Raw genomic sequence first — 25,355 nt, 5'->3', positions numbered from 1 at the left:
CAATTAATTTACCCCAAATCAAATCTGCAACAATGGGGTGTTGTCGAATTTAAATGTGTCATTTAGACCAAAGTTAATAGTATAAGGAAGTTTATGCGATGAAAATGAAGCTTCCCCAAGTTACCTTCAGAGCAAAACCAACAATTGCCACTGATTCGTTAAATTTGGGCTAACTTACAATACCCCATGTGATAGTTTAAAAATCACAGCAGAAATCAATGTCTAATTTGATAAAGCAAATGAAGAGTGGCCTAGAATATCAAAGTAATTAGTTCATAAATCAGATTGAATAATACACACAAGAGAATGTCTTTAGACTTCTCGTGCATCTTTAGGGATTGACTTGTTTAGAAATTGTAGATTAGGTTCAAGATTATATCTTTGATGATCTACATTCAATTTATCAAAATTCAACTCCAAAAGTATTCCTCAAAGTTTGATGCAGTGGCTTTGATCTTCTGTACAACAGGTTTTGTAAACTTGCTGACAAATTGGAAATATAACTTGCATTGCTGTATTTCAAGGGAATTATTGCATAGGTATAGAATCATAAGGTAGCCTAAATTCTGTTAGGCTCCATCCACCTACTGCTGCACTTTTGCTATTTCACCAGAGGATTTTCAAATAAAAATCCCATGTAGTTAGCCATTAACCTCATGTATGGCTGTAATTTCTGGGATGCAGATGTATAATTGAAGAATTTTCTTCAAGTTTGTTTTCAACCAAGAGAGCTGAGAGTGTCCCAGAACACAGGATTCACTACTGTTGATCGTGCCTTCACAGGCAACTGGCATTGTACAAACTGGCATTGCAAGATGTTTTCCTCACTGGCAACAACTTACAGATAAGGCTGAAAAAGCTTTCCTTTTTTTTAAGCATCCATTGGGGCCATTGAAACATTCTAAGCAAATGATGCTGGATCTTGTTTTAGAGAGGTCTTGGAGCAAGGATTAAGCTGTTAACACCTGCTTTAAAAAACAATTGACAATAAATTGTCAATTGTGGACCAAATTACAGGGTGAATAGCAGTCCTCTCATTCTTCCTCACCTACACCTTACTGCAGATATATGTGTACTTGGCAAACAAGGATAAGTTCCAGCTGTCTTAGCTGTGGGTAGTCTGCTACCAGCTATTAATAGGCATCATTTAAGCACATCATTGCTACTTAACTAAGTAGCAGAGGCTGAAGGATGTTGGCAGAAATGAACTTCAGGGACATGTCAGTCTTGTAAAGACCAATGTTAAATTTGGATTTAATTTCCCTTTTTAACATTTTGTAAATCCAAGGGGATTAGTCATTTTGTTATTTTCATGTATGCAGAATGTATATTGAAGTAAATGTATTAAATATTAAGTGGTAATCAGATTGCAATATTTAATTGTTTTCTGTCACATGTACCCAGATACAGTAGCAAGCTTTGTTTAGCATGATATCCAGGCAAGTCAACCCATATTTAAGTGCAGTAGGTAGTACAATAATAAAAACAAGAGTGCATAATGTAGTAATGTGCATAATGTAAGTAAGAGGGTTAAGGTATAGTGTCAAGGACAAAGTGCAGGGTATCGAAGAAAGAACACTTCAAAACAGTGAAAGGGCATTCATTATCTTTTATCTTTTGAAAGTTCAGTTTAAGAATCTGATAACAGCAGGAAAGAAGGTCCTTGAAATTGGGAGGATAGTGTTTTCAAGCTCATACCTTCTGGCTGATGGTTATATTTCAAATTTGTCAGCTAGTTTACAAAAACTTGTTATACATGATTTCTGAAGATCAAACTCACTGCCATAAATTTTGGGGACTACATACTTGATAGGCAAAAAATAAGATGATCACTTTTATGTAGGTGATCAAAAGGAAAATGATCATGGTGGAATGGGTTCTTTAATAGCAGTTTTCCTGAGACAGTGGAGTATGAATTTGTGAAATGTTGCCTTCCATAAGTTTGATGTTTCCTATGGCAGAATTTTAGCCCAAATATCATCCAATCACTCCAGGGAAGAAAACAATAACTGTACCTTCCTCTTGATCTCAAGTGCTCCCATAAATTGCCACTACTTCTAACTTTACAACTTCTACTGGCTTGCCTCCATGCGATACCTTCACTTCCAATTCCACTGCATTTATAAAGGCTGCAACATTGTTGAACACTGCCCATGAGTCTTGTCTCAGATTTCAGCAAAATTATGGACGATGTAGTTGACAGTGGCATGTGATTTCAAATAATTCAGTATTTAACTGAATGTAGCATCAAGGATCCCCAGTAAAATGGAGATCAGGCATTAAGTTTAAAAAAAACACTCCAACAGTTGGAGCCGTAACTTGCTCGTGGGAAGATGGGTTGTGGTTGTTGGAAGTCTCAGCAAAGCTCCATTACATTTCTGCAGAAACTGGTCAGAGCAATGCCCTTGATCCAAGAATCTTCTGCTGCTTCATCAATACTTTCCTTCCATTGTAAGGTCATAGAGGACTGTTCATTGATGGCTGTACAAAATGTTCAAGTCCTCCAAAAGTGAAATAGTCAATAACTGTTTGCACCAAGATCTATTCAGCATACAGACTTGGGCTGATAAATCTCTAGTAATAGTCACACAGCAAAAAGTCTCCAGCACCAGTGTGAATAACCAATCCACATTTGCTGTTCAGTAAAAATCAGGTGTTCACCGTTGACCAGAAATTCATTGGACCAACCAACCAAATACCATGCCTATATATGCAAGTGAGATGCTCGATATACAGGGGACAGTGACTCCCTGCCTGATATCCCATTCCCTTTTCACCATCAACAAGGCACATGTCAGTAGCATGATGGAATACCTCAAGGGGAATGCACCTTACTTGAATGGCACACTCCAATTGTCCCAAGTGTTCATTTTTATTTAGCAATTCACAGTGGTTGCAGGTACATCCATTAATGCATTGCAGTTAATTGGTCTGACTTATTCTGACAGCACCTCTCAAACACACGATCTTAACTACCAAGAAGGATAATGGCAGCACCTAATCATTCCCCTGTGTGTTCTATACGATCATGACTCGCCTGTTCTGAAACCAAAACTCTGGTATTCCCTTCCCGAAGACAATGTGAAACTTCCTTAAAATTCACAAAAGTGGTTCTCTGCCACCTTTGTCAGAGTAGCAGCTAAAGATGAAGTGTAGATATGGCCTTTCCAGACAAGACTAGATCTCCAAAAAAGATTTTCTTTAATCTAAATTGCAACTAGTTTCCTCTCCAAAAATGCTCAAAAGATCATTTAAAAGATCTTTGATGTGCATCCATTCACACAGACTCAGTCCTAATGAGCACCCGCCGTGATACCTTACCACATCCCAGACCCAAATGAGCTCTCCATGTTGTAATTGGCAGGATCACTGCGTGCACTGAGAAATCTCCAACTCTTTCCATAGCCCCATCTCAATAACTTATCTTTCCTGCATCCTCCATTCTCACTTTACCTCCACTCTCTTGAGCAGCATTATTTTTGTTGGTGAATACCAAGTTAATGTATCATCCTGTAATTCTCTTCGAAAGATGTGTTTAAAATATCTTTGATCATTTGGACCACATGCCTAATTACAATGCTGTAAATTCCCAATAATGTATTCAATACTTTGCATTTCACACACACCAATTTTAGCAGCTACCATTCTGCTGTCAAGCAGATGAGAGCAGAAGAGGTTTTGCTCTCAACTTAGAAGTGCACCCTATGTTCCTGCAGGGTGCCATTTCCTTTCATTTCCTGCAACCACCCATTGTGCAGCCTCTCTAAAATAAGGTTGCCTTGAATTTTAGATTAGTAGGCAATTTGATGCAGTAGGATTTTGTCCATTAGGATTCAGACTACTTTACTTTAATACAGGACACCTACAACAGCAGCTTGCCATTTATATTTGAGTTTGCTCAGAAAATTGTCCAAGGATCATAAAATGTAAAAAGAAAACTAATTGGCATTGTCATTGAGAGATTGGAAATGTAACAGAGGATATTGAAGAAAATATTATTAGGAGGGGAGTTTTCACAATATGGGGATCTGACAACTTGAGGCATGACTACCAGCAGAAGAGCAAATTGAAGGCTGCAGAGAGAATGTCAGAAATGAAAGGCTGTCAGAAATGAAAGGTGAGAAGGATTGCAGCCAAGTAATTTACATACAGTCTCAAAGTATAGTTAAAATGGAACTGCATTCAGAGTTCTTGCAGTGTGTGGATTAATGAGGCATCCAACTATTTCTTGCAAGTTCCCTGGATACCCAGCAAAAATGTAAGCATTAATACAATACTGACTTGAAGTGACCACTTTGGCATGCCAGGGCCATGAAACAAATTTCCTCAGTGCAGGGCTTTCTTAAGATTCAGTTTATTGCAGTGTGAAATTTTGTTTTGCAAACAGTCCAGCTGATCAACCTATACTTACTACAGAAAATAAAGCGCAGAAGAGAATTCAGAGTTACAAAGAGCAATCAGTTAGTACGGAGCAAACCATCATTAATCATGTAAGGTACATTGAGTTTGATAACACTGGAAAAGAAACTGCCCTTAAGTCTGGTGGTTTCACGATTTCACACTTGTGAATCTTCTTCCTGACAGGAGAAGGGAGTGTGTCCAGGTTGGGATGAGCCTTTTAATCTGTTGGTTGCTTTTGCAAGGCAGCAAGAAGTACAAGTGGCATTTATATAAGGAGGGTAGTTTATTTAATGTTGTGATTACGCATTCACATCTCTGTGGTTTCTTGTGGTCTTGGGCGAAGCACTTTCCGTGCCACAAAGTGATGCACCCCAACAGGATAGATGTCAAAGTTGTTAAGGGATGCAGGTGACTTGCCAAATTTCCTCAGGCGTCTGACACAGTGGAGGCACTGATGCGTTTTCTTGGCCATCCCATCGTGTAGCTGGATCAGGACAGATTGCTGCAGATGGTAACTCCTGGGAACCTAGAGCTGTCTAGTCTCTCCACTTTGGCTCCATTGATGCGAACAGAAAATTTAACTCCCGCTTTTCCTGAGATCTATAATCAACTCCTTTTCTTGTGTACGTTGAAGAGGTTGTCCTGGCACCAAGCCACTTGTCCCTCTATCTCTCTTTCATATTCTACCAATGTTTTTGAGATCCTGCCAACACTGTGATTTGTAGGGTGGAGGTGGAGCAGTGTTGGCTACGTCGTCATGGGTGCACTGGGGTATATTAGGATACAAAACAAACTATAGTGTATGAATCCATTTAACACCTCAATCATGCCATTTCTATTGATTGGTGTAGGCTTAAAATATAATCCTTGAGGTTCCCCTTTCATCAATCTGAATGAAAACCCCAACCTATTTTAAATTAAATACGTGGGGAAATTGTGTAGAAACAGCAGATTTCTGTTTAACGTTAACAAAAGGTACAACTGAGCTAATGTGGAAGATGTAGCAATTAGAGCTCGGGTTGCAGCAAAATATACTTCCACTCATGTTTCATGATGCCTCGTGGAGGTTTATTACGCCACAGGATCAAAGGAGATACTTACTTCTCATTCCTGAAGTTGGTGCTTATAAACTTTTAGGGCCTTCAAGTACAAAAGAAAGCATTCAGATTTATTTGGGGAATGTGGGATTTTGTCAAGTAAAAATAATGTTTTCTATTGCTTAAGAACTTTCAGAATTATGCGTGGTATTTTCTCCATAGCTCTGTTTAATCAAGGACCTTTTTTAATAATTCTTGGTGTACTGTCTAAGTTGTGAGCAAATATGAATTGAACAGTAATCGTACAGGAAGTATATTCCAAAATGCATAGTGTATTTGATTGTTTTCATTGTCCTGGAATTCTGTGGCTTTATCATGATAAATCCAGTAGAAAACATTTGTGATGTACATTACATAAAATCATCAAGAAAGTCTGTTTCCAGTTGTGTTCCTGAAATTGCACAGCTGTCCATATAATATTAACTGCTTACAGGTGGAATATCTCTCAATTAATTCTCCAGCATACAAGTTAGAGCTGAGGCATTTTATCTTTAAAGAATAAAATTTAGAATATACATTCATTTTGATTGGGATTTAGGTTTTTTTTGCAAAAATAAATCTGCTGCAGTGATTTTTAGCTTCTGCAAGTTTCTGGAACCAAAACCACACACTGCAAAAGCAGTGGTAGCTCCTGCCTAAATAAACTTTAGCTTCCTTGACTAGCTAATCTTTTTAAAGAGGAGTGGGAACATTGAGTTTGACATAATATTTGCCCTTCCATTTTCTGTGGCTTCTGAAAAGCTCAAAGCGCCAAACCCATTTTTTAAATCATTTAAAAAGTTAAGATATAACCAGACACCATTGTTGGCCGCAAATGGAAAATTGCTAAATGCTTACCACTTCAAATGGACACGGGATATTTGACATTTGCTTAAATTAAAATGCTTCCATTAACCAATGAAATATTCTTGTCACTGTATGTTTTAAAATTGTATTTGAAATAACAGCAAAACTAGGATAAATATATGATGAATGTCTTAAGTTTTGTACTAATTGTAAATTTATTTTAATCTGCTCCTTCCCTATCCTCCAAGCTTCCATAGTGACTGTAATACACCTTGTCAATGCAGTTGTTGACTCGGTAGAAAAAGAAGGTATATCTTTTCTTACAAAGCTCAGTTATAAGTGTACTGTGGTTACTTGAACTTTGTTCTATGTTGTAAGTCTATAACACTGTCATCTAAATGCAGTGAGAGTGCTGTTTATCTATTGAGAAGTAGTCATCAGTATGAATTTCCAAAACAAGTCCTAAGCATTGATATTTTAAAGAATAACATTTTTCCAATTCATGCTCGAAACTACAGAGGTTCCAGATTATTATGAAATTTTCCATCATCTAACATACTCCTCTTTCTCCTTTATTTGTGAGGGAAAAAAGATATAGTGACAAGTTGTTTGAAGGCAGTGAAATTATTTTGATTTCTCTGGAGCATGTAGATTAGTTGTTGATACACCTCTACACCAATAAAGTGCCATTGGTTTTTGCATTCCTTCCCCTCTGATTTATAAAAAAAAATAAGTACCAAGATTCACTGAGAAACTATAAAATACAATTGTCTAACAACAAGACATTTTTTGAACAACGAATAGAGGCAAATGCAGGAGAATAAGAAACCGTCGATTGGAGAGAGATGTCTTGTCTTTTGTGAAAGTTAAGATTCTAGATGAGCATTTGAATGTTGACTATCTTGAGCTCTGAAAATATGAAACAAGTGTTTTGTCCAGTATGCTCTTAACCTATTACAGTATACTCAGTTATCAAAGATACTAAAGCTACATTTATTAAACTTTGCATTTTATAAAATAATTCTCAAAGTTCCACTTTGAGGATGAAAAGTAAATTATTATTTTCAGCATAAAATAACTTTACCCTGTTGTTTTTAAAAAGAAAAATAAAGTAAAAAAAATTGGTAGGTACAAATTCCTGAACTGAGAAAGGATTGGCATCAAAAACTCAAAACTAGGATTTCAACCTTCTGGTAATGGTTTCTCTTTCATTTTCTTTTCCCCAAAATCCATTGGCAACAGGACCATGTTAATATAACAATGTAAGGGGCAGGTGCTGTGTTACGAAATCTGATTTTGACAGAAAGTTGGACCCGTAAAATTGTGCTACCCCAGTCATCAACAGGAACTTGTGTCCACTCATCTTCAGCATTGAATGCTGAGTTCATCTATTGTGTTTAAATTCAAAAGTATTGACATTTCAGGCTAGTCCCAAACTATCAGATAATATTTCAAAATAGGGTGCTTTCCTACAAGGTAAAATCACTAGATTAATGTTTAAATTTATTATTGAATGGATAGTTAGATATTAGGTTATTGCATGGCCTCTTTGAATCATTTGGTAATTTAGTGCAATCAATTAATAATCCTTTTTTGTATTTTCATGATTGAGGTTATCTTAGAGGTTTCAGTTCTTGTTTACTGAAATATTTCAAAGTTCATCCTTCACAAAGTCATCTTTCCAATGTAAGAATGCTGAAATGAAAGTCATAAATGCACAAGAACAAAAGGAACAGCAGGAGTAGGCCATCTGTTCCCTCGAGCTTTCTGCATTATGCAGTAAGATCAAAGCTCATCTATCTCAAATCCACTTTTTGTGTCTGATCTGCATATCCTCAGGTTTCCTTAGTCAAAAAAATTTGCTGATTTCAGCCTTGAGTGTGCTCAGCAACTGAACAAGAGAGGTTTAAAAAAAAATTCAGCCTCTTCATATCTTATTCTGAAATGGCTGACGAGTCAGAAAATACCGTTTTGGAATAGTTAAACAATTTGGTATCTCTTCTTTCAATTCCTCCCAGAATCTTCAAAGTTTCAATATATAACATCATTAGTGCAATGGGAAGTTGTTAAATATTTTTAAATCACTTATCTGGTAAACAGCACTTCACTGCTCTTTAAAATCTGCGCAAGTGGGCATTTAAATTGTTTGTTGCAAGCAAGCACATGGAATGTTAGTTTAGAATTTTCTTTAATATCCTGATACTTTAATATTTCCAATTTTCTTCCTCCCTTCTCTTTGCCATCTAAAGAAACTTTTGCGGGTCATGACCTCAAGAATCCAAGAGGTGACTTTTGTCTGCATGCCTTTTTTTTCACTAAAGCTGTGCATCTTTCACTTTAACATTCACTGCACGGTAATTTATTACAGTAAAATGTTAATTCATTGTTCACATATTCAATATCAGTTATTAATGTGTATAGTGGACAATAGTGAAGGTTTATGTTTTAAGCCCTATCCCACCTGTTTCTATTGAATTTAACCAGAATAACCTTGCCCACTGGTTTAAGTACAGTCGACAATTGGCGTATTTTTTAAATATTCAGATGAAAGGCTATTCATATCTGCAATCTATAATGGGGAATCTAGTGCCCACCCCACCCATGTCCTATTGCACCTTGGTGACCTCAGAGCACTAACAATAATCTCTTCTTCTGTTCAAATTGTTATTTGTCGTGTTCTTGACTTTGATAAATACTAACAGTGAAATTCAAAGTGAAACATTCTGATTATTTTTCCCCTTTCCTTTCATTTGAAAAAGCATATCACTGGGATACATCTGATTGGATGCCGAATGTCCAGCTACCTGGCATCCAGGAATATCCACAGTACGAGCTAACAGAACACCAAGCCCCGCTTTATTCTGATCCCAATGCCATTGACACGGACTACTACCCTGGAGGGTATGACATTGAAAGTGATTTCCCGCCACCTCCAGACGATTTCCCAATTCACGAAGAACTGCCACCATTGCCCCCAGAATATAATGAGTTTGATACCATACAGCCTCCAAGGGACATGCCCACTGCTGCAAGTCTGAATTCAACATCACAAAAGAGACAACATTTTAACATGAACCAGTATCTACCCCACCACCACTATTCAGAACGTCAGAATGCAGTCCCCGCAGGGAGCAGCTATCGGGGGACCTACCCATCTTACTCCTTAACATATAACGATGACTTTGAGGCCCCCAGCATGGATAATATATCTATGTCTGTGTACACATCAACCACCGCTTCTTGCTCTGATGTTTCAGCGTGCTGTGAGCTGGAAGAAGCTGAAGTGATAATGAGTGATTATGAAAGTGGAAATGAAGGCCACTTTGATGATGTAACTATTCCACCATTGGATTTTCAGCAACATACAGAAGTCTGACAATCCGGACAAAATTAAAGTGCCTGGGCTTTAATCGGACTACACCGTGCAACAGCTTCTATATCGACAAGTATTCTGTACTATTTTGCAGATAGGTTTGCAAGCATTGTTGGTGAGCTAATTTTCTAGCATGGCTGCAGTGGATCATGCAACACATCAGCAGTTTCTTTCTCCTGAGCTACTGGAACCGAGTTTAACATCTTGCATTTTCATTGCCTGTGCCATTTCAGAATGTGGTTTTGTATCAGTTTCAACATGCAAAGTATTGAAGGATTTTGATATTGGGCAAAATAGTTCACAGCATCTTCTCATTGTGATATCGGTCTGTATTTATGTAGTTCTAATAATACAGAAATTAATTTTTAAAATAATTTTTTTCTTGTCCAGCAGTTTTTCTTTGTAAATTTAATGTACAGTTCTGATTAAATAGTTTAAGCTAGGGTTTTGTAGATATGTGGTTTTGTTTCCAGAATTTTAGTGCTGTTCAAGTCACTTGCTAGGACTTTGGCATTATTACTTTCAGTCAATTTAAACATTCATCAAAAGCATTTCTACCAAAATACCAAGTTGATATGAATGAGTGGGTTTACTCTATTATGTTTGGGTCTGAAACATGAAAATGTCTTAACAGCGAATGAGTGCGTTTTTTTTTTAAATTGTAGTTTGTGTGAATTTACTTTTCAGTAAATGGGGACCTGCTGAAGTTTTAGACCCAAAACTTTGCATAACACAACAATGCCTTTCTAAATCTCTCTGTGGTGCAATGGTCCTGATTTTTTTTTTAATGAAAAATCCATGAGCAGACACTTACTTTCGCATTGGTAATAAATTGTGGAAAATTAATTAACTTGTGCTGTGTCTTTATAAATTCAAATTAAATTGAACTTGACTAGAAAGTAAATACCTCACCAAAATAATAAGGCTCAGGTGATGCAGCTTTAAATGTCCACAAGATTTGTCCCCATTCTCCCTTTGTGGATTTGGTAGCAGCTCAGAGCAACTCCGTTGCAAATTAAGGATGTCATTACATGTAAAATAAAAATTGTGTAACTCCTCTAAATGTCATTTTCTGTGCAACTGTGATGTGCCACAGGGATCGATGCTGGGTCCCCTGCTGTGTAAATGATTTGAATCAGAATGATTAGTAAGATTGTGGATGACACCAAAATTGGTGGTGTGGTGGACAGTGAAGATGATTAACAGTACAATGGGATCCCATCCGGACATGTGCAGTAAGTGATAGGGCTCTGTAGAGTGTTGTAGAACAGAGAGATGGAGGGGTACCAGTATGAACTCCCTGAAGTTGTTGGCACAGCTAGGCAAGGTGATGAAGAGGGTGTATGACAACCTTCCCTTTATTGGACAGGACATTGAGTGCAGCTGTATCAGATGTCTGTCAGACTGCTGCTTGGAATATTGTGTGTTGATATGGTTGCCATTCTATAGGCAGAATGTAATTAAGCTAGAGAGTTTGCACAAAGGATTCAAAGAGATCACCAGGACTGGAGGGCTCAAGTTATAAGAAAGACTGGCTAGGCTGGGACTGTTTTCCCTGGAACGAAGAAGGCTGAAGGATGACTTTGTAGAGGTTCATAATGAAGGATATAGTTGAAGGTGGATGCTCATAGACTTTTTTCCCAGGCTAGGGGTACCTAAAGTTAGAGGGCAGAAGTTGTCAGATAAGAGGAAAAGATTTGAAGAGGATGCGAGGAGCAAGTTTTCCCCATGCACATGGCAGTGTGTGTGGAAACTGAAGAGGCAAATCCAATGTTTAAAAGATGGTGGACAGGTTTATGGAAAGGAAAAGTTCAGAGAAATTCTGAGTGTAATTAGACTAGCTCAGGAAAGTACATGGGATGGCATGAATAAATTGGACTGAAAAGTCTGTTTTCTATGCTGTATAATTGACACTATATGTCTGCTTTTGTATAGTGAAATGGAAAGGCCATTTGTCAAAATTTTACAATGGGGAAGAACTCATCTAAAAAAAATCTTTGGAGTTGCCATTTCTTCAGGAGTGCTGGAATCACTCAAATGTAATTGAAAAGTATATTTTTCCCCAATGCAGATTTCTAAAATTACATTTCACAAGAGAAGGTTGGATGTGTACATGGATATGAGGGGGTTGGAAGGATATGGGCGGAGTGTGGGAGGGGGAAACTTGTGGAGTGGTTCATGTGAACTGGCACGGACTCGAAGGGCCGATATGGCCTGTTTCTGTGCTGTAAACTGTCAAATGGTTATAATTGCAGATTTAAGTTGATTCACTGCATTTATTTTGTGGTTTCTAATGCTTTACATTCTCCAAGGTCCTGGTTTGATCCAAAAACTCTGATTCAACTGTTTTTTTTTACCTGAACAAATAAAGTGTTTCAGCACATGCACTTGTGCAATTTTGTTGCATCTTCTAAAATGTATCCTTAACTATATAAAGCTCCCACATTTCCTCCCTCTGGAAAAGAATGATAATACAAACTGGTGATTTGAATTCTCTGATTTTATTTCAACAAAGTTATTAATGGGGGTTATTTTTATGATCTAGTCCAGGTGGTAAATTTATGTTAAAGTTAGACATGTATTTTTATGTCACTTTCAGTTAGGTTCCTCTTTATTTTGCATCTATGTTCATTTTTTAATAAAAAGAAAAAATGTTTTGGGTCAAAGGATTTGTTTGAAGAGCAAAATTTAGAAATGCATAAAGGAACATTATGAAGAAATAATTCAATTTATAACAAGGATTTATTGAAGACAGTAAATGAACAGTTATAGTAATGAAATGCTAAGATATGTTATGAAAGCTGTTAGCATGTATAGCAAAATCATAATTAACATAATAGATAGGAGCCGGAGTCGGCCATCCGGCCCATCGAGCCTGCTCCACCATTCTACAAGATCTGGCTGATCTGATCATTGCCTCAATTCCTCCTACTTGCCTTTTCCTCATATCCCTTAATTCCTTTTTTTTTGTAAAAATCGATCGAACTGATCTTTAAATCATACAGCAATCAATAGTTTACATCCATTCATTTTAAAATGCAAATATTTATTTATAAGCAGCAAGTCAGATGTTCAAAACATGAGACGTTGATGGAACCTGGGGAGTGAAAATGGACCCATAGGTTAATTGGAGAATGAGACTGAATGTGGTAGGTGCTGCAAACAGAGACTGAATTTTCACCCAATGTTAGCAACTACCAAGGGCCTGCAAATTTTCCCTTATTCATCAGCTGCTTAAAATATCACTTTTGTGATGGGATGACAAATCTTCCTTGATCACTGATACTTTGCTAGATTAGCTCTATTTAAAGATCACATGAATTATAAAATCAGAAATAGGCTGATCGGTCCATCAAGTCTGCTCTGCCATTCTTTCATGAGCTAATCCCTTCTCCCACTGAGCCCCATTCCCTCGCCTTCTCGTAAACGTTGATGCCCCGAGTAATCAAATACCTGTTGATCTCTGCCTTAAATACACCCAATGACCTCGCTTCCACAGCCACCACAGACTCTGAAGTTATGCCTTCTTGTCCTAGACTCCCCTACCATGAAAACTTATCTACCCTTCGAAATGTCTCTGAGGTTGTGCCTCATCCTTCTGTACTCCAATGAGAACAATCCAAGAGCCAACAAAAGTTCCTCATATTTCATTCCTGGTGTCATTTTGGTCAAGTTTCTCTAAACCCTTTCCATTGCCAGCACACCCTTTCTCAAATAACTACTCAGTACTCCAAGAGAGGTGTCACCAGTACCCTATAGAGTCTCAACATTACGTCCCTGCTCTTGTATGCTATTCCTCTAGAAATTAATGCCAGTATTGCATTCAGCTTCTTCACCTACTCAACCTGGAATTGACCTTTAATGTATCATGTACGAGGAATCCCAAGTACCTTTGCACCTTCAAATTTTGGATTTTCTCCCTATCTATTTCTTCTACCAAAGTGTATGACCATACAATTCCCAACATTGTATTTCATCTGCCACCTCTTTGCTCATTCTCTTAATCTTCCCAAGTCTTTCTGGAACCTTTCTGCCTATTTTGGTATTATCTGCAAATTTAGCTACAAAGCCATCTATTCTATAATTCAAATCATTTATATGCAAAAATAAGCAACCTCAACACTGACCCCTATAGAACATCATTGGTAGCCAACCTTTATTCCCACTCTGTTTCATGCCAACCAGCCAATGCTCTAGCTATACTAGTAGCTTTCCTGTAATTCCATGGGCTCTCATCTTGTTTAGAAGGCTTGTATATGGTACCTTTTCAAATGCCTTTTGAATCCAAATCCAAATATACCAACATCCACTACATCTCCCCTGTCTATCCTCCTTGTGATCTCGTCAAAAAATTATCAGGCCATATTTTCCATTAAGGAATCCATACTGTTTGAGCCTATCTTGTCATGTGTAACCTCATCCTTGAGAATCAACCACTGACAGCCTAAATGGTCAATAATTTCCTTTCTGCTGACACCCGCCCCCCCCCCCACACCTTTCTTAAACTGCAGAGTGGCATTCGCGATCCTCCAATCCACTGGAACCATACCAGAATCCATTGATTCCAGATGATCATTGCCAATGCCTCCATAATCTTTACAGCTATCTCCTTCAGAAGTGCAGGGTGCATTCCATCTTGTTCAGGAAATTTATTGACCCTTAGACCATTTAGCTCCCAAGTATGTTCTCTCTTGTGATCTTGACTGCACTTCTCTTCCTAGAGACCCTTGAGGGCCCAGTATGCTACGAATGTCTTCCACACTGAAGACTGATCCAAAATATTCATTCATTTCCTCTGCTATCTCCTCGACTCCTATTACAATTTCTCCAGCATTGTTTTCTATTGGTCCTACGTCTACCTTTGTCTCTCTTTAATTCTATATATTTAAAGAATCTTTTAGTATTCTGTTATTATTTGATAAACACCTTTCACAATTCATCTTTCCCCCCCCCCCCCCCATGACATTCTTAGTTGTCAAGTTTCCCAGTCCTCCATCTTCCCATTTATTTTTGCTTTCTTGTTTGCCCTCTCTTTTGCTTTTATTTTGGCTTTAACTTCCCTCGTTAGCCACAGTTGACTCAGTTTATCATTCACAATTTTCTGTCTTTTTGTATGTGCCTGTCCAGCACTTTCCTCATTTCTCACAGAAACTCCAGCCATTGCTTATCTGCTGTTTTCCCCTTTATGCTTTTTCCCACTGACTTTCACCAATTCTTCACTCATGTGATTGTCATTTCCTTCACTCCACTGAAATACTGACAACATTGGCCTTCAGCCTTTCCTTTTCAAATTTCACAGAGAACTCGATCATATTGTGAACACTGTCTCCAAAGGGTTCCTTTACCTTTAATTCTCTAATCATCTCTGGTTCATTACACAACACTCAATCCAAAACAGCCAACACCCTGGTGGGCTCATCAACAAGCTGCTTTAAAGAGCCATGCTGTAGGCATTCCACAAACTCTCCCTCCTGGGATTGAACTTTCCCAACCTACTTTCATGTTAAAATTCCCTATGATTATTGTAATACTGTCCTTCTGACATGCCTTTTCTATTTCCAGTTTTATTTTGTAGTCCACATCTGGCCTGCTGTTTGGAGGCCTGTATATAACTGGTTTTGGGGTCCTTTTACCTTTACCATTTCCTTAACTAAACCCATAAGGATTCTACCTATTCAGATCCTATGTCACTTCTTTCCAATGATCAGTAGAGCCACGCTGCCCCTCTGCCTATCGTTTCAACACACCGTGTATCTGAAACATTCAGCTCCCAGTGAAAACCATCTTTTGGCCACAACATTGTACCCTCCGATCTGTAACTATACTGCAATGAACTACAAATGATGCGTGCATTTAAGTATAATACCTTCTGACCAGTTTTTGAATGCACCGTGGCTTTGTCATCCCCCTGGCTACAATTTGTTTCGTCATCTGCCTGTCATCCTCGCTGCACACTATATTCTTTAGCCTTAGTACTCTGCTTCCCGTCACCCTGCCGAATTAGTTTAAATCCTCGTGTGGGAAGGGGAAAGTTTGCTGGGTTCAAAGAGCAGAGTCTGGACACAGGCTGAACACAGGAAGAATCATTAAAATGCATTAAGGGGATCGCAAAAGGGAAAACACATACTAGTGCTCTCAATCACAAAACGCAATGTAATCAGTCACATTGGACTTGACACTACCGTTGCAAGTAACTGTGTACAGACATAACAAATAAGGATTACAGTATGCTACCCCTGTTCCTTGACTAACATGGGCACAGCTCTTTGTAGTGCACACCTTACCAACAACTCCTAGTGTTGTGTACACTTCACGACCTGGAGTAGAGCAGGATTCCTCTCATGACAGGAGAGCCAAAGAGAAAGAGCTACTCCATGTGGTGGACTTTTATAGTACAATAAGCTGATTAAAGGAGCCAATGTCAGGTATGGACTAATGGATGGGCAGCGACAAACCTCGATTTGGTGATGCAATTTCTAACTAGGTTCTACATGGAGATATCATGTGACTCTCCACAATTCATGTTCCAACCAGGAACCAGATGGAGAAGTCACATGATCTTCCACAATGCACAGTGCATCTCCCCACAGCTGTATTAAACCTGACCTCCAGAATATTGGTTCCCTTTGGGTTCAGGTGTAGCTCATCCTTTTGTATAGGTTGCACCTTCCCAAAATATCCTAATGATACTATACCCACACCATCTTCACAGCCATGCATTTATTTGCCTGATCTCACTATTCTTGCCCTCACTAGCATGTGACACAGGCAGTAATCCTGAGGTTTAACACCCCGGAGGTCATGCTTCTGAGCTTCCTTCCCATTTCCCATTATTCGCCCTTCAGGACCTCCTCACTTATGTCATTGGTACCAACGTGGACCAAGATGTCTGGTCCTATATTTATTTTTTTCAATAATTTTCATCTGATGGACTTGGAGCCATGTGTGCATTGGCACAAATTCCTTTTGTATTGTGATCAGTAAATTTGGAGGGAAACCTACCAACATTGCCTGATGATACATCTGGGATCCCATTTGGGTTTAATGGTCCTGAGGTTTGTGTTTTTACTGGCTTTGAACCTTTTGGCTGAAGACTAAAATGTACCCACTGACCATTGCCATTGATCCTCCTCTACTGTGTATTCTGGTCCTGCATATCCCACAGGATTAGTACAATTTATTTTCCCTAAAATGTAATTTATTCATAAAATTTGCAAATAAACAATAGATATGCCACTATTCACAACACAAGGCACTCCCCTCCATTTGCTTTCAAATTGATGTTATCAGCATGACTTCTTCTTTTACATTCATTCCATGAAGAATGACAGATCATTCCATCAGTTCCAGCCCTTCTGTGTGAAATAATGGGAATGCCGTAAACCATGGCCAATCCCCACAGATCCTTTGTAGTGGCTGTAGACAACAGACTCGCCAAGGCAAATAGCGCCTTTGGAAGACAACACAAAAGAGTCTGGAAAAACAACCAACTGAAAAACCTCACAAAGATAAGCGTATACAGAGCCGTTGTCATACCCACACTCCTGTTCGGCTCCGAATCATGGGTCCTCTACCGGCACCACCTACGGCTCCTAGAACGCTTCCACCAGCGTTGTCTCCGCTCCATCCTCAACATCCATTGGAGCGCTTTCATCCCTAACGTCGAAGTACTCGAGATGGCAAAGGTCGACAGCATCGAGTCCACGCTGCTGAAGATCCAACTGCGCTGGATGGGTCACGTCTCCAGAATGGAGGACCATCGCCTTCCCAAGATCGTGTTATATGGCGAGCTCTCCACTAGCCACCGTGACAGAGGTGCACCAAAGAAAAGGTACAAGGACTGCCTAAAGAAATCTCTTGGTGCCTGCCACATTGACCACCGCCAGTGGGCTGATAACGCCTCAAACCGTGCATCTTGGCGCCTCACAGTTTGGCGGGCAGCAACCTCCTTTGAAGAAGACCGCAGAGCCCACCTCACTGACAAAAGGCAAAGGAGGAAAAACCCAACACCCAACCCCAACCAACCAATTTTCCCCTGCAGCCGCTGCAACCGTGTCTGCCTGTCCCGCATCGGTCTTATCAGCCACAAACGAGCCTGCAGCTGACGTGGACTTTTTACCCCCTCCATAAATCTTCGTCCGCGAAGCCAAGCCAAAGACTAAGACCAAGTTTCAAACTGTCTCTCTGCAGGTAATTCAAGACCATGAAATGTGCTCATGTTCAAAATTGTCATGGGCAGGTCCTTCCATTGAGAGACCCCCAGATCGCAGACAGACTGAAAAGTGTGTTTCATTGAGTTGATAAACATCAAATGTTGCTGGAAGATTATCTCTCTGTGCCCTATTGGGAACATCCTAAAAACAACTGTGGCATTGTGCAGCATTATATGGGATGAACTTCAACAAAGATCACTGTATCCCTTTCCTGTTCAGCCTAAAATGAAAGACCTGACCTGGAGATACTTTCTCACCATCACCCAATGTCTTGATCCCTGTTTAAAAGTTCTGTAGCATTCTGACAAGTGACTAGGACAGTTTTCTCAGGAGCTATTTGACAGGATCCAACATCTTTTCCTGCAAACTTTTAAGGCCATTCAATGGAGTGCACCATTTTATTGACTGATTTACAGTCCAAAAAATTCATCCACAAATGTTTCTACAAGTGACTATGCAATCCCACTAAATGTAATGTTTCCTTGTAAGATGGTGAGACCAATCCTTCACAACACTTGGTGTAAATAAGTCTGCATGTCATACATTTGATATTGCATACCCAGGATCTAGTCATAGGTTAATGTGGCCAGATTACAGAGTAAACAGGGTGAGGGCCATGTTGATTATGCATTTTGCTCCTCTCAGGAGATTTGTACCAACATCTCTCTGCAGATTGAATCACCATTGAAACAAAATAGTTTATTTTCCAGAAAATGATTGTAACATCATCTAAGAATGCTGAGATAGAAGATAAAAGTTGTCTTTCATCTGCTCTTTCTAGCAGTTGTAATGATGTGCCAACCTAATGCTCCCAGACTTTATTTTGATCATATCCTTCTTTCTGTCCTTGGTACGTGCCCTGGCTCTTCCAAACAATATTCCCAGCATTTTCATCCAGTCGCACCTGACGGTGAAGGAAACTAAGTGTTGGATAGATCCTTGACTTGGCCTCCCTTTTGATTCAATTCAGTCTTGACCAGAACTCAGGACTGGATGCCAATGTTGGTAATGTCCATGCATTGGAGTCTCTGGTCCTTGTGTCTTGACTGATTGGGATCAACTAATTCAGTGGTTCTCAACCTTTTTCTTTCCACTCACATACCACTTTTAAGTATTCCCTATGCCATAGATGTTCTGTGATGAGTAAGAAATTGCTTAAGGTGGTATTTGGGTTGAAAGAAAAAGGTTTGAAAACCAATTTTAATCATACCTAATTGACTCATTATGTGCACGGTTTCAAAACTCCAAAGGAAATGGGCCAATGACAATTTTTCTCAAGCAAGATATTTAAATAACAATTGAGTCTAGAGCAGTGATTCTCAACCTTCCCACTCACATGCCACCTTAAGCAATCACAGAGCACCGATGGCATAGGGATTACTTAAAGTGGCATGTGAGTGGAAAGAAAAAGGTTGAGAACTACTGATCCAACTTGTGCATTCAATGAGTATGGTTAAAAGGCTCGACAATGTAAACAAGATTTATGATCTAGATTTGATTGGGAAGCTTTCTCTTTATCACCCATTGGTTTGGACTATGCTTCTGATGTTTACGTGGAGCAATCATATCCATCTGCTGATTTCATTCTTAAATCCCATTGCTGAGAGTACTGTATGGAAGACCTCCAGGACCAACCAGACTAAATGAGCATCCACCCCTCTTACATGAGATTGTATCCTAGTAGTTCAAAGGAATCAAAGAGATTTCCCTGCAAAGAACAGTGCTGGTTTTATCCTAGTGAATCCTAATTTCCCTGCCAACCCAAAGTAGACCTGATTGAATTGTCTCATTATGAAAGAGACTGCCAGTCTTCAATCCATAAATGTACTGAAACTGAGTGGATCATGCATCATCTTCAAGAAGCAAAATGTAACCAATGTTTTGAGGCTGAGAACTTAGTCTCTGAAGCAGGTAGCTTCATTAACTCAACCACCTAATCTTTACCTTAGACATCCAATCACTATACACCTTCGTCCCCCATACCAAAGGCCTCAAAGCCCTTTGCTCCTTTCTCAACAACAGACCCAAATAATACCCCTCACCGCCACCCTCCTTTTGCTGGAAGAACTTATTCTCATCCTCAATAACTTCTCCTTAGACTCATCCACTTCCTCCAAGACAAAGGGGTAGCCATGGGTACCCACATGGACCCTAGCTGCACCTCCTTTTTTGTTAGCTATGTGGGGTAGTCTATGCTACAAGCCTATGCAGGCAAGGCCCCTCAACTCTTCATCTGCTACATCGACAACTACTTTGGTGCTGCCACATGCATCCATGATGAGCTTGTTGACTTTATCCACTTTGCTGCCAACTTCCACCCTGACCTCAAATTCACTTTGTCCATCTCCCCTTTCACAATCTCTGTCTCCATCTTGGGAAACAAATTCTTGACAGACATCTTTTACAAACCCACCAATTCCCACAGCTACCTCGACTACATCACTTCACACCACGTCCATTCCTTTCTCTCAATTCTTCCATCTCCATCGCACCTACTCCCAGGTTGAGGTTTTCCATGCCAGATCATCAGAGATGTCCTTCAAACAATATGGCTTGTTCTCTACCAGCATCAACTCTGCCCTCACCTGCATGCCCTCCAGTACCAGCACATCTGCCCTGGCCGCCACCACCTTCATGTGCAACAAGTACAAGATTCCCTTTGTCCTCACCTACCATCCTACCAGCCTCTATATTCAACATAACATCCTCTACCATTTCTGCCACCAGAATGTGATCCCACCACCAGACACATCCACCCTGCTCCCTCTCCGCCTTTCACAGGTCACTCCCTCCATGACTCCCTCATCCACTCCTCCTTCCCACTAATCACCCCATTGCCAATAATCCCAGTGACTGGAGGAGGTGTTCCACTTGCCCCCACCCCTTCTTCACCTCCATTCGGGGCCCCAAATAGTCCTTCCAAGTGAAGCAACACCTCACTTGTGAATTTGTATATTTCATCTACTGCATCCAATACTCCCATTGTGATCCCTTCTACATCATAGAGACTGGGTGCAGACTGGGAGATCACTTTGTTGAGCACCTCGGCTCTGTCAACTATAATAGTCTTGTCTGCCCATGGTCTCTTACACTGCCTGACTGACCACCAGCAAACTGGAGGAACAACACCTCATAATCTGTCTGGGCACCCTACAACCAGATGGCAAATTCTCCAGTTTCCATTAGCCCCCCCCCCCCCCCACTTCACCCCCTCCCCCATGTTTTCTTTCCTGTAGCTCTCTTTTTCTTCCCCCTGTCAATTCTCACCATTCCTTTTTTCCTGACTGTTCTCTATATCCAATTGCCACCTTTTGTTTGTTGGTCCTCCCCCTGCTATTTTGGTTATTAAAAGGTGCTGCCTATAACTTTTTTTCATACCTTGAAGGAAGGGCTCAGGCCTGAAACATCACTTGTATATCTTTACCTTCTATGGACACAGCAAGACCTGCTGAGATCCTCCAGCATTTCTGTGTTTTTACTTTTTTTTCTTTGGCTTGGCTTCGTGGACGAAGATTATTGGAGGGGTAATGTCCACGTCAGCTGCAGGCTCGTTTGTGGCTGACAAGTCTGATGCGGGATAGGCAGACATGGTTGCAGCGGTTGCAGGGGAAAATTGGTGGGTTGGGGTTGGGTGTTGGGTTTTTCCTCCTTTGTCATTTGTCAGTGAGGTGGGCTCTGCGGTCTTCTTCAAAGGAGGTTGCTGCCCGCCGAAGTGTGAGGCGCCAAGAAGCACGGTTTGAGGCGATATCAGCCCACTGGTGGTGGTCAATGTGGCAGGCACCAAGAGATTTCTTTAAGCAGTCCTTGTACCTCTTCTTTGGTGCATCTCTACAATCACACCATCTGCAGACTTTAGAATTAATGGAGAGTCTAGATTTTATCTCTAAGACCTCGGAGGTAGAAAACAAATTTCTGGAAAGTGGTGTTGTCTGGGCCCTTCAGATGGTATGACCTGGAATAGTTGGACTGGAGATTTTTATGTCAGGCTGTGAAGATGTGATCGAACTATCTTTTCCTTTTAGGCTCCTGGTCATCGTATTCTCTCCCGGGAGTCTTTTGGAAGAAGTGTGAGCATGCCCAAGTTCTGCTCCACTAAGTGAACACTCATTCTGTTGTCTTTCCTGGCTCCTGAAGCTCCCCTGTAGCTGCAGAACAGGCTAGTTCTGCACACTTCTTTCTGAGACTCTTACTTTCTAAACATCCCAACTAAAATAGATGTTTGCTTTAACTGTCTCCCACCAGTGTATCAGGGTTTCCGGAACCATCAATTCCAGGTTCAGCTTCCATGCAGGACTGTGTTCCAGCTGAATGAATACTCAATAAGCTGCTGTCAAATGGTAATTCACACCAAGGGAATTAATTACCATCCAAAAGAGGCGGACAATGATCATTTCTTTAAATTTTCTGATTTTCTGTCTTCAAGCCAACACAGCTTCTGACAGGCTGATACAAAAGCACTCAATGGATTCTGCAGGTAATTGCCCAGTAAATGTGGATAATTTACAAAAATTACTGGGGCTCCTTGGGCACCATGGGAGCAGCTGCTTTACCAAATTGTGTTTTCACTTCCTTTCATAGCAGGCTTTTGACATGGTGTGAGTGGCGGACAAAAAGTGCAAGCTCTTGTGCACTCTGTTTTTGCAGAAGTAGGACATGGACATCCAAACCCCTTCTAGGCACGTGAACCTGTGCCTAAGCCCTGCAGGGTCTCAGTTTGTGAAACACTTAAATGATCTCTGGTTTACCTAACTTATTGGTAGAATCACGGCAATGAGGAAGCGTATAGGAGGGAGGTAGAGCAGCTCTTTGTGTGGTGTCACAACGACTTTGCACTCAGCATTAACAAAATCAAGGAGATGATTGTGGACTTCAGGAGAGAGTCAGGGGAACACGACACAGTCCTCATTGAGGGCTCAGTAGTGGAGAGGATCAAGAACTTTAAATTCCTGGGTGTCAACATCTCCTGGAGCCTCCATGTTGATGCAAACACGAGGAAGGCTCGCTAGTCCCTATATTTTGTGAGGTGCTGTAGGAGATTCGGTACGTCACCAATCACTCTCCAAAACTTCTACAGGTGTAGCGTGGAGAGCATTCTGGCTGGTCACATCACTGCCTGGTGTGGAGGCGCCAAATATCAGGACAAGGAAAAACTCCTGAGGGTTGTTAACTCGGCCTATGACATCACAGGCACCAGAGTTTACTCCATCAAGGATATCTACTGAGGCAGTGTTTTTAAAAAAAGCAGCCTCTGTCCTCAAAGACCCCCACCACCCAGACCACGCCCTCTTCACTCTGCCACCATTGGGGAAAAAGGTACAGGAGCCTAAAGACGATCACTCAATTACACAAGGTCAGCTTTATCTCTGCTGTCATCAGATTCCTGAATAATCATTGATCCAAAGACACTGCCTTACTTTTCACACACTACTATTTTTTTAATTATTGTTGTGATGGTTTCATAATATGATGCTGCCGCAAAACACCAAATTTAATTTGTTCATGACAATAAATTCTGATTCTGATTCAGTCATGATTCAATGGTAAACTCTTGTCTATTACACCAAACATTAATGTTTAATCCTCCCTTGATGGATTCAAAGTTTGTGAAGTGATGAAGGACTGATTTTAAAATGCATAAGTGAGCAAATTGCACCACTGTCCACATAGGAATTACCATCTTTTTCAGGCCAGGATTTTGATCCAGAGATTCAGTCCAAAGTTTAAAATGGTTACAAATTCAATGTTGGTTGTGTGTGTGACCATAATGGTAATTTTCCAGATTTTAATTCCAATGCAAGGGTTGGTTCATCACCAGGAAGAGAATTGCTGTCTCAGATTTACCCAGAATAAACACATTTGCGGTATTATCTAGGTTAAAGGAGAGAGCAAGCCACCTTATCTTAAAGGAACTGACTGTTTCATTTGTGATTGCTATTAATGCAAGGTTACCTGCAAAGGTTTTTTTCCTCATTTATTGATTCACAAGGCTGCACCCAGATTAAGTTTCGGACTGTGCTAAACTAGTTTGTCTGGGAGAATAATGTAGTACAGAAATCCCCAAACTGCTGAAAGGAAAAATAATTCGGGATCTCTGGATAACAATGCTGTAATGTGAGCCTGTGGATTGATATGCTGGTGAATGGGAGACCTTTTTAGGACACATAATGACTAAGACCCATTTAAATTAATTACTTCATATTAACAGAAATAGACAAGAATTGCTCATGTTTAACTTTTAGGAACAATATCCAAAAAAAATCCTCAAACAGATCAATTTGTGGAATTAACTTTCAAATAGCATATGGGGGTACAAAATCAGTGAGGGAATAGATTGGAATGGAAAACAAATGCATCCCTCAACCTCTTCTGAATTGATGGGTTGAAATTTGTTGGCTGTAGTGAAATTGGGCAGTGGAGAATTGTCAATAGCAAATTAGTTAAGAACTCAATAGGAGAGAAATTTATAGGGACTCTACAATAGATTAGCAACCTATTTTGCTCATGACTGTTTTGACTGCTTTGTCCATTTCCAACATGTTCCTTGTTTCCTTTAGATTGGGGAAAGGATTACCGAAGAATGTGGACATCTTTGTTTTAAAGACATGGAGACTGCAGGGCAGCAGTTTTTAAGCATTTTTCATCTTCTGACCATCTGTCTTGCATTACCCTTTGAATAGCACTTACTCAAATCAATCCAGTCTCCAAGCAGTCTAAACTACACTGTGAAATGTCATTTATCAGCATTCATGATCTCAATTAAGACATTTTTTCTTTGATTTTTAACATAAAAATCGCAGAAATTTATACTACTTAGCACTTGAATTTTGGGATAAAATTGATGGCTCCAAGTCAGTACAAGGAATTGAGAGGAGGAAATATTGTTCAACAAACAGGGCAAACAGGGATGAAGGAAATAGCAAAGATTTTGGGGACCATGAGAGAATGGAGAAATTATGTTGATTTAACTTTACAATGAGAAGGTGGGGGGGGGGGGGGGGGGGGGGGGTGTGGATCACCTGTGCAAGAGCTCCATCTGGTGTCTAAAGTGGATGACAAATTTAATTCACAAAATAACAACATGATTATCAATTCAAAATGATTACATTATGTCCACTATTCCATTGCAGAATTATATTGTTTCTGAAATGATTTTTGAAAATTATCTACGTACGATATCTGTAAGTTTATGGTGGCATGGTTAGCGCAAAGCACCAGTGGCCCTAGTTCAAATTTGCCACTGTCTTTCTTGTAAGGAGTTTCAACGTCCTCCTTGTGTCTGCATGGGCTTCCTTCTGGTGCTCCAGTTTCCTTCCAATTTCCAAAGACGTGCGGGTTGGTATGGCTACCTGGTGCAAATGGGCAGCACAGCCTCATGGGCTGAAAGGACCTGTTGCCATGCTGTATCTCTTTTTATATTAAAAAAATATTTCTTAACTGGACTATTTTTTAAGCTGAGAATGAGTTTCCAGATATAACTATTAACAA

At 39.9% G+C, this 25,355-nt stretch overlaps 1 protein-coding gene across 8 annotated transcripts in view; it reads left to right on the top strand.

The window, feature by feature from the left end:
- The window catches only part of fat1a (FAT atypical cadherin 1a), a 256,473-nt gene that overhangs the window by 187,683 nt on the left and 43,435 nt on the right, over positions 1–25,355 (top strand). For 2 of the 8 annotated variants that reach the window (XM_069924524.1, XM_069924523.1), the window contains exons 27-29: positions 6,533–6,592; positions 8,534–8,569; positions 9,044–10,503. The exons of 2 other annotated variants lie outside the window; for them this stretch is intronic. In XM_069924524.1, the coding sequence (XP_069780625.1) occupies positions 6,533–6,592; positions 8,534–8,569; positions 9,044–9,660 (713 nt within the window). In that variant the 3' untranslated portion in view covers positions 9,661–10,503. Of the gene's footprint in view, positions 1–6,532; positions 6,593–8,533; positions 8,570–9,043; positions 10,504–24,424; positions 24,813–25,355 lie in introns of those variants that run through there. 4 more of the 8 variants (XM_069924526.1, XM_069924525.1, XM_069924529.1 and 1 more) reach the window with 4 other exon arrangements.

The sequence above is a fragment of the Narcine bancroftii genome, chromosome 3 (genome assembly GCF_036971445.1).
Source record: "Narcine bancroftii isolate sNarBan1 chromosome 3, sNarBan1.hap1, whole genome shotgun sequence".
NCBI classification, from domain to species: Eukaryota; Metazoa; Chordata; class Chondrichthyes; order Torpediniformes; family Narcinidae; genus Narcine; species Narcine bancroftii.
Note: the sequence above shows the minus strand (reverse complement) of the source record. Positions and strands in the feature narration are given on the sequence as shown.